This window comes from Plasmopara halstedii (genome assembly GCF_900000015.1).
Source record: "Plasmopara halstedii genome assembly, contig: Scaffold_650, whole genome shotgun sequence".
In the NCBI taxonomy this organism is placed as follows: domain Eukaryota; phylum Oomycota; class Peronosporomycetes; order Peronosporales; family Peronosporaceae; genus Plasmopara; species Plasmopara halstedii.
Window position 1 is genome coordinate 2,072,526 of NW_020187567.1, and position 9,878 is coordinate 2,082,403.

The following is a 9,878-nucleotide window of genomic DNA, read 5'->3' on the forward strand; positions in this document are numbered from 1 at the left end:
GGATTTGGCTGCGGAAAGTTTACAGCTTACCAAAGTTATATCTGACTTCAATCTTCCTAAATCAAGGTACAAATTCGCCTAAGGCCAGGGGGCGTTAAGAGCTGCTCACTTGGAGTTTGTCTAATTCGCTACGATTCCTCAACCAACATGCTGTAAACAACTCGCTGCTCTTGGGAGCGCTAAAAGTCACTGCTACCTACGCAAGTGAAGGAACTACACAAATTTTGTAAATCTAATGGCTCAATGCGTATTCATCATCGAAACTTCTCTCATTAAGGAGTTAATTCAAGCGCCTTTGCGGTGAGGCTTTAGAAAGCAGCACATCCCTTGGAAGCTCATGACCGAAATAAAATTGAGATTCATCCTCACGTCAGAAGTTTTTTCAGGGTCAGATTGCATTATACGATTGCAGCACAAGCCATTTAGACTCAAGGTGCACCTGTGGAAAGGGAACCGTACTAATCCAACCACGGAGGCAGATGTGAGTAAAGGCATTTGAATCGGCTATCCGTTTCAGCTTAAATAAAAGTATGCGTAAAACCAGGAAGCGATGACGCCTGGACTTTCATATCTGACTGCTGATAAGTCAGGAGCTGCGTGCAGCTACCCAAATGCCTTTTCAATTTTGCGCTAAAGCAGATAAGGCGTGAAATGTGCGCAGGTTGACGGTATATTTCCTTGAAAATCACTATCCGAACACGTCAGAAATGTTTTGATGTACAGCCTTACAATAAGCTTTGCTCGTACCTAGCTATCCACGTGCAGCCCTCGATGAAGAAGATGGTGATACAGCTCACTTGCGATCCGCCACGGAGAATCCCGGACGCTTCATCTAATCGACAGTAGCTGCTATGAAGCTGCTGTCGGTATAGCAGCCAATAGCTCTAAGTATGGCTGAGTACAGCAGCACATTTGCTATGGCCGCGGCGCGTAAGGCACAAGCTACGTGCCTCCCAGCTTGTTGCAGGGGTAGTAAAAAAACATGTTTCTCTCCCGGTAGAACTTTGGGGTCGTGGGCAGCAGTAACATGTTCGCACATATTGAAAAGGTTGTTTTATGGATCTTTGGGACGGAAAAGTGCGACTTAAATATGGGCATATCGTGGCTAGGAAAGCGCGAGCTCTGGGTCGTTTGTCTCGACAAGGTGATACGAATTTGCTGACTATCGCGCACTGTCGCAGCTATAACTCAAATTCGTTTCTATGTAACAGGTATCACCCATCCGAGTACATACACTTATTGGGGAAAGCTCAGGTCAATGACACTCCTCACTGCGTGTTGCTCGCTTTCAGCGAGCCGTTGACGTATGTAAAGAGGAAGAATGGTGCTGTAATATATATTATTATAGTCAATAGACTTGAAACCTCCTTAACCTGATGAGTGCTTCCACTTCTGAAACAACAGAGCTAAAAGGGATATACAAACGTATAGTTAATGAAAAACACAAGGTTATGTGGTCCATACATAATTAAATTGGGACGTGGGCCATTACACTACCCCTACTCAAAGTGTGTTTACCCAAATTCTTCAAATTCTCTTCAACTCGTTTTTAGATTCTTCTTCACGCTCTGGCCAACTCCCCCCAAAGTGGCAATCGATACGCTTGCTCCACATCATATCTTTGTCACCAATGAACTTAAATAATGTTTCAATTTCACGTCATCCAGCGCATTGCGCTATCATTAGCTTGGTCGTCATAATGACTTCCACGACCGACGTGGTGGTTTTACCCAAGAGTTCGACGAACTCTTAAGCTAGATGGGTGCTTGACTGATCACTCGAATCCCGTGTTTTCACGCCTCAGCCCAATTACTCGTACTGGGGATAAATCACAAAGCCTCACTAATGTACCATGTGTCCATCAGTCCAATCTGAAAATTATTTAGACGATTGACACTCGATTCTGAGCATAGATTCATGCAACCAAATCCTTGGATATCCACCGTTTGCAGAGCGCGAGTATCGCTGTAGTTGTGCTGAAGGTACGCAGTATGCATCTTTGATTTGCGCATTTGACAGCGTAGGATCGGGCTCACTGTGAGTTCGATGATACTCGTGCAGTACGTTTGGTCACCAGTCGGATTCACGACGAGAGGGGCGGAGGGGGAAGAGGTAGTGACAGCTTTCCTGAGCAGAGTTCGTCTTCGGGCCCCGCATCAAACGCGCAAACGATAACTGGGACAGTCGCAAAGAATTCGAGTACGACGTTTCCACGTACTCTCGTTCGCTACTAATCCCAGCCATCTCACCAAAAGCTCCTTTCGACCGCGGTCGTTCTTCTCCGCCATCATGTTCTCGACGTGGAAGTATCGCTTTCCTTGTCGATCTAGAAGAGGAAAAGGTGCCCGGAGAGTGTACCCCCTCTGCTTTGTTCGCCTTAAAATGGCGTTCGATGACGGTAATGAAGCTCCTCTCGCTGGCTATCCAGCGGCTGATTGAGGTGACCGATCGGGTATCGCTGACAGAACAACGCGTGACGAATAAGTGATAGGTCGTTTAAGAAGTTTGCGATCTCAAACGGCGTCATGATAACTCGCCTGGGGATGCAATCAAGAATGGATCCATCGATTGGAGCAGGCTCTGCAAGCTCCCCCTCCTGCTGTGGCTGCTTCTGCTGCTGATGTGTGGCCTCCTGCCAAGCAATCTCGCTCTATTTTGGGTGCATCCGATTATTCTCGTCAGTTTGAGAGCGATGCTGAGACAGTGATGCCAGGGGGGTTCGACCTTCGACCATCGTGTCGAAGCCATGGCTCTACAGCCACATTCGCATGCCCCTGTGTCACATCCAGGGGAAATTGCGTCGTCATGATCGTAGGGCTTGAGGATCTTTACGTAGAAATTTGGCCGTTCTTAGACAGATTTTCAGGCTGTATTGCAAGCATTCCACTACTACAAATGGACCGATGACGCAGTAATAGTGTGAGCTATCCAAGCTTGTAACTACATTGTCTGATAATTTCTGAGTACTTCTGAAAACTAAAAACCTATCGGACGATATTGCTGAGTAATATATACTAAGTAGTACATAAACCTCAACAATAACAGAAAATTTGCCGTGACGACCTCGCATATCTGCATATTCTTTCTGCAAGTCTTGTGCACTCGCCATTGCGTCTCGCACCCGTGTGATCACAATCACACGACTCCTGATAGATGATTAATGAGTCCAGGGCGTCCTTGTACTTGCGCTTCACAATTGCATCATTGATTTTATCAAGGCAACGATTTGCCGAGCACCCTCCCACTTACATCAAAGACATCATCCATCGCACAAAGCGGTACTTGCGGGTGTCAAAAGAATGGCGTAAAGTAGTGGATGAATGAACTGAATTGTTTACAGCAGAATCACCTAATGGTAAGAAAGAACTTTATTATGCGGAAACTCGCACAGAATCTTGTCAACACACCACCACTCGGTTGGCACGATTTGAAGCAGATTTTGGCATGTCGGGTTGAAAAGCCTCATATAACCTTTTTTGGCGCACGATGCTGGGCAGGAGTTAGTGTGCGCGTCAGTAGTGAGTGTAATTAAGAGGGACAGAAGCAGTTAGTTTTACTGTCTCGGCAGTCGCATTTGCGGCTCAATCTGTTGTTCTCTTTTCTAGTCTGCTGGTAGACCTTTCATCCATCTCTCCTCATTTCGTGTAAATTGTATGGAAGAAGCATCGTACGATGCTCAAGAATTCTTGCAACTTGTTTCTTTTCGAAAGTCCAATAGAGACGGCGAATTTGTTTTGCGATCCCTCAACTGTGCGAAGACCCATATTCCGCTTTGTGCGATTTTGCACATCAATGAGTAATTAAGATCGTTCAGAGACGTTCGATTCCATTCCTAGGTGGAGCGTACGACCTTGACGTCTTTGCAGTGTTGACAGGGACTCTTTAAGTCAAAACTTTCTTTGTGCAAGGTTTACAGCAACTCTGTTGCATTTCCCATGCTGATGGGGAGGATGTAACTGCGTCATCTATACTCTGTGCGATAGAAACGCGGACACATAGAACTCAATGCAAAGCCCCTTTGCATCCGCGGAATATCTAAGTGTCAATTTTGTATCACTATCATTTTAGCGATTGATAAGTTTTATGTACCTTAGAGAATCTTGTATCCGATACTAGGAACAACCTTGGATCTACCCTTCGTGAGCTTTCTCACGTAGACTTAAAAGCTCTTCCTGTACAAAATGCCACGGCAACACCGTAGCGAGTAATTTTTTAGTGTTACTTTTAAACTGATCTCCGTGTGATGCCTTTTGTCGCGCGTTGCAGTGACTTCCAAGGATATAGAGGTTACAACGATCAGACAGACACTAGCATCAGCTTGTATATGCTTGATGGCCCAAAGTCAACATAGTGATTTTGTGCTGCAATGCAGCCAAGGCTGCGACAAGCCTGACAGCGAATTGCTACGCAATAGGTGCTGATCGACATAAAATTAAAATTTCTTTACTTCGGTGGATTCATAAGCATGATTAGAGATCCTTCAAGGAGGCATGCAAAATCATTTCATGTTTTATATGTATGAACCATTCTCTATTTTGTTGAAATCATGTCTGACGCTGTTGAATGGCCATCAAAAACAAAGATTTCACACTACACAACTGTATTTCTTAAAGCTCGGAAAGTATACTTCATGTTATAACATTAGATCACCGATTTTATTCCACAGTGATACGTCAACATCGAGCAATTGCCACCGAAACTCCAGCGGTTTGGACTCAGGTCGATGTCCAAGGTATCCAAGCTGACCGCAATAGATATAAGGACCCTGTCATGAGACAAAAACTAAATTAATCAGTACACTGACACCATAAATTTTACTGAAGAGTATGTCATCGCACCTGTTCCAGTCGAATAAACAGCAACAATGGTTCCTGTTTCATCTCTACTTTGTCATCGTACGTGTCATCAAACTTCAAGTTTTCATCCCCTCTCTTTGTGCTTCGTAGTCTCTTTACCAACGGTGAATCCTTATGCCACCTATTTTGGCCAAACCATTGAAAATGCACTACAATGTGTCCATCTCTTGTATCGTGGTTAAAGACGTTGTCATAGGGTGAATTGCTTTCGACATTCACAAATAGCACGATTGCATTCTTCCACGGTTGAATGCCACTCATTTTAGAGAATTTGACAATATATTCAGGTCGACATAAGCTTTGCATGACTGTTGTTTTGCCTACAGGCAACAGCTGCGTTCCTAACCATTGTGTATGAAATTCCTTCAGCTCAATGTCAATCTGGGAGCTCGAAAGGTATGCTTTCTTGTCCTTAATCGAATCCAGTAGTTGCGTTCGTGGCAAGTCCAAACCCTTATGTATATCCGTTTTCATTATTTTCAATCGAGTTAGCGGAAGCTTTAGCGCTGTTTTCGCCTCGAATTCTGTGTCTGGAACTATTGACTCATCCTCTTTTTGCTGACGCTGACGTAGCGATCTTCTCACAGGGTACGAGTGTTTCACCACTTTCTTCGTGTAGGTAGCTCGGTGGCTATGCTTTGGTAGCTTCACCACATCCAATTCTTGCAACTTTTTTAGATTCAGCTCGATACGACGCTGGCGCTTTGCTTCATACTTGCTTACCTCCATTAACTTTACGTGAATACGATAGTATACTATACTATGTAAGATACCTTTTCTATATTCAAAAATCAATACAATGACGAGCAAATTGCGCGCTAAGGCGCGACGTGCGCTCCACCATTTCCTTCGCTACATTGCGTCTCACTGTCTCTCACTATGGTATGTAGCATTGCCTTTGATCTATTTTTTGTCGGTAATGATGCACAAAACCTCTCAGCACTTCTTACACTCTTTTCTCATGATAAATATGACCATGTTAGCTGGGGGACATACATTTTAGGCATTCTTTGGCTATTGCTACATCCAGCTATCACTATCACTACCGGTTCTTTTCTTTACGCGACGACTTGTACTTTATACCCCGTGACACATAGTTTCATGCCTTTACAGGCGAACTCAAATGCCGTGGAACATATATCTCCGAGAATGCGCTACTTATCGATCTCATGGAGGCTCGAGCTAGTCAAGAAGAGGCACATATTGCTCATCTTTTCCACAAAGAACTCTTAGAATTGCCAAACTTGTCTCGTACTGGCTGTAGAAACAACTGCTCGCATGTTGTGGACTGGATCGGCACGAAACTGCGCAGTTTAGACCGCGTGGAAGCGTACACACATGTGTATCAGACAGACGAATTGTCAAACACAAGAACAAATGTGTATGGTCTTCTACGGGCTTCACCATTGGCTGATGGAAAGGTTAGAGCTTTGAAATTATGCTTTTTAATTGGCGTCACTAATCGTCTTTAGGAATCTATTGTACTTGTCACACACTACCGTAACGTCGGTGCGGATAGCGGCGACTATTCCAGCTTATCATTAGGACTAGCACTACTCAAGTACCTTGCAAAGGCTAAATGGCTAGCAAAAGACGTGATTCTTCTCGTTGCAGATGGTATGCAGGGCAAAGTATATATGTCTTTTGAAAAGTACTCGCTGTGTCTGATAAGATGTCTCAATTCTGAATAGATGGTGATATGGATGGAAAAGAAGGATTTAGCCCGGGTACAGAAGCCTGGTTACAGGCGTACCACGTGGATCCTGTCGAAAGTGGCGTTCATGGGACTTTACCAATGCGTGCTGGTGTCATTCGAGCAGCGATTAATCTGGAGACGTTAACAAATTCGCGTCTGGTCAATTCTGTTGGAATTTACACGGCAGGTATGCATGGCCAGCTACCGAATTTGGACCTCGTCAACACAGCTGTACGGGCGTTGCGTCGACACCACATTCCTACACTATTGAATCGTGCTGATACAGAACATGATCTTCAAAAGAAGGGATTTGTATCCACAACGTTGGAATATGTCTCGAGCGTGTGTGAAAAGTATACTCCGTTAGAGTTGAGAGAGAGTGTGCGTAAGTACCTGATAAATTTAAGAGGAATGCTTTACTTTATGACGACACTAGCGACTGGACCCTCAGGGCCTCACGCCAACTTTATCAGCTACAACATCGACAGTATCACGCTGTCTTTAACTCAGAGATCGACTTTGAAAGATCGTTCACTATCTACTCGGGATGTGCTACGATCAATTGAAATGGTCGTTCGTGCCATGAGCAATCTTGAAGAGAAACTACACCAGTCGTTTTTTCTCTACGTTCTCCCTACTACTTTGACATTTGTGTCAGTGGGTGAATATATTTATGCTGTGCTTTTGGTGAGTTCGCCGGCAATGGTCCATATACTGTACTTAGCAACTCGAACGAATGGTATGCGAGTTGCTTTCGCACTGACTATCTTTCTTATGGTCGAAGCGTTGTGTGTGCTTCTTATATGTGCGGTCTGCAAATATTTCGCCACGCCAATTGGATCGCTGCATACATTTAGCTACATTGAGAAGCCTGCTACTGGATGGTTTATACTGGCGAGTGTGATCTCGATGGCTCAGGTTTTAGTTTTACTAGTCGGAATGCCTGCCTTACGTTCAATTACGAGCTTTTCAGGCTGCGTTGATGTATACGACTGGAAAAAACGAGTGACAACATTTGAAGCTCTACAGCGACAGAAAAGTGCTCAAGATGCTACATCAGACAGCAAAAAAACTTGCGAGATTGTTGACACCAAGGCCAGTGTTGACATCGCGCCGCTTGATTCGGGCTGGCGCGCTATAAAATTCATCACAATGGTCGTGCTGGTGTACGTTGCTAAAACAGGTGATGACATTTCCGCTTTTCACGTTAGACTCATGTGAGATGTATTGACAGGTTCGCACACTGCATCATGGGTATCATAAACTATCCCATGGCTCTTTTTGGGGCTATACCGATGGCCCAATTCGCCCGTGTGGTACCTATTCATACCACCACTAAGCTCAAAAATATCTCTAATGGTTTTTGGCTCTTCATTTCATCCCCTCTGGTACTTTTGATTCTACTTATCTACAGCCGTCAAGGTATGGGCTGTCCTTGATATTGACGATAAATCCAATTTGCTAACTTGCTTCTTGGCACAGATGCTATCGCTGCTTTGTTTTATGTTGTCGACAGCTTTGCCCAGCGGATCAACTTACTAACTCTGATGTACACGTTGTGTATCTACGTACCGGTTCATACATTGTCGCTCGTGATTTGGCTTTTTCCGACCCCTGTGTTGTTGGACCAAAAGTTAAAGCTGGAGTAATAAAAAACGGTGCACAAGCTGCTACTGTTGACGCACCTGTGTTATTCGATGTTTCTCCACTATATATGATCTACATGAGCTTAAATTACAGCTTTGATAACAGTGTAAGTTCTTGCGTGTGGCGATACGGCCGTGTCTGTATCGCCGACCCGAGACTTGTATGGACTCTCCTTTTTGACTTCTGGTGCTAATCCCTTCAATCGGACTGATGGTCGCTTGGGCTCCGCAGGGTTTGGATTGAAAATCTCTAACCGTAATCGGACCACCTATACCTTTTCGTATTGACTATTGCTTTCGACGATTAGTTGTCATGCGTAGTCATACGACGCATCTGACCATGAATCTCAGCTGCTAATTACATGACGAGCGTTTTGATGCGATAATCATTGCCGCAGCGTCAATTCGATGCGTCTGATTTGATCAGATTTGCTCTAGCACGTCTGATTAAATCAGACGCATCGGATTGACACAAGGTCTGGGAATTCGTGCCGTCAGCTGACATCCCGAAGCTGTCACCCGTATAATTAGATCCCATTGCTCTTGACCTCCACGGGGTATAATGGAGTTACGCTGTATTTTAAAAATCAGTTCCGCGCCTGCTAGCACTTACATTTCTGCAACGGGTTAGTCGGTCGACCCAGCGAAAAAGCTCGACCTTTCGTAGAGTAAAGGACACGCAGATAGTAAGAGATTGGTTCTACCAGGGGTTTTACCCGGAGCAGAGTGAGCCGGTGCGCTCAACACGGCTGTAACGAGTTGAAATTAATTGGCGATCTACTTCGGTAAAGCCCTGGCGCAGTCGCCGCTTATGCTCATTGAACTCGTGGAAGAAATGAGAGGTTCTTTCAGCAAACGCACTTCCCACTGGCGAGTGAGCATCATTCGCGTTTGATGTTTGGTCGATAGCTCTACCAGCAGAATTATGAAAATGAGCATAGCTGTTGCTAGCGATGTTTTAAGGCGCTGGGAAATTACCCACCTCGTCCACGTCGATCTCTATAGTATTTCGTTAATTGATGCTTAGTCGGACGTCTTTACTAAAGAAGCTTTAAGTGAAGCGAGGCGACGTGTGTTCTCATCATGTACGCGATTTGAGTGTAAAATCTTCATCTTTCTGCCAACATTCAATACCTTAAAATCGGTCATCGAAAGACACACGCACCAGAATGACCGCTAGTGCTCTAGGCGCCTGCGCTTAGAGCACTTGAGGGTTCAAAAAGCGCTCACGAATCGACTAGCATCGTATCACGCGGAACCACTTATGCGTCGTCAATAGGGTCAAACCAAATATCGGGTAAAGTGGCGGGATTATCCTGACTCCGAAAACTCGTGGGAGTTTGAGGCGTCACTTCGGCTAGATTGCCCAGTCGCCTTGGACGCTTTTGATCGGAAAGATCAGGACGCCCCGCGCTTCCCGGCAAAAGCCAAGGAAATTGAAGGGCCATGAGCTGAGCTCAAGCAGTGACCCTGAGTTCTTGCGTTCGAAGACACAGAGCTCACGGAAGCATTCGGGGTTGTTAATTCAAACGTAGCAGGGCGACAATTTGAACGAATTCGACGGCGTGCCTTGAGTTTGGCAAAATCAAAGCGGAGGTGTTGCTCCATACGCACGTCCGCTACCTTGTGGCTCAACTGCAGGTTATGCAGTGAGGAAAGTTTTCGGTGCCGTTGCACCCA

The 9,878-nt window shown here is 45.1% G+C and overlaps 4 protein-coding genes across 4 annotated transcripts; 2 read left to right on the forward strand and 2 right to left on the reverse strand.

Annotated features, from left to right (window-relative positions):
* Positions 1–890: 890 nt before the first annotated feature.
* PHALS_13054 (uncharacterized protein) lies at positions 891–1,162 on the forward strand (the record flags this gene model as incomplete). Its single annotated transcript, XM_024728730.1, has 2 exons — positions 891–946; positions 1,021–1,162. 2 exons carry the CDS (start codon positions 891–893, stop codon positions 1,160–1,162), a joined length of 198 nt encoding a protein of 65 aa, XP_024579178.1.
* Positions 1,163–4,633: 3,471 nt separating this feature from the next.
* Positions 4,634–5,585, reverse strand: PHALS_13055 (uncharacterized protein; the record flags this gene model as incomplete). Its single annotated transcript, XM_024728731.1, has 2 exons — positions 4,634–4,765; positions 4,839–5,585. 2 exons carry the CDS (start codon positions 5,583–5,585, stop codon positions 4,634–4,636), a joined length of 879 nt encoding a protein of 292 aa, XP_024579179.1.
* A 70-nt stretch (positions 5,586–5,655) lies between these two features.
* On the forward strand, positions 5,656–8,201 carry PHALS_13056 (uncharacterized protein; the record flags this gene model as incomplete). Its single annotated transcript, XM_024728732.1, has 7 exons — positions 5,656–5,738; positions 5,840–5,904; positions 5,970–6,277; positions 6,329–6,473; positions 6,548–7,718; positions 7,787–7,974; positions 8,035–8,201. 7 exons carry the CDS (start codon positions 5,656–5,658, stop codon positions 8,199–8,201), a joined length of 2,127 nt encoding a protein of 708 aa, XP_024579180.1.
* Positions 8,202–8,910: 709 nt separating this feature from the next.
* PHALS_13057 (uncharacterized protein) lies at positions 8,911–9,137 on the reverse strand (the record flags this gene model as incomplete). The annotated part of the gene is made up of 2 exons (XM_024728733.1): positions 8,911–8,991; positions 9,060–9,137. 2 exons carry the CDS (start codon positions 9,135–9,137, stop codon positions 8,911–8,913), a joined length of 159 nt encoding a protein of 52 aa, XP_024579181.1.
* Positions 9,138–9,878: the final 741 nt, after the last annotated feature.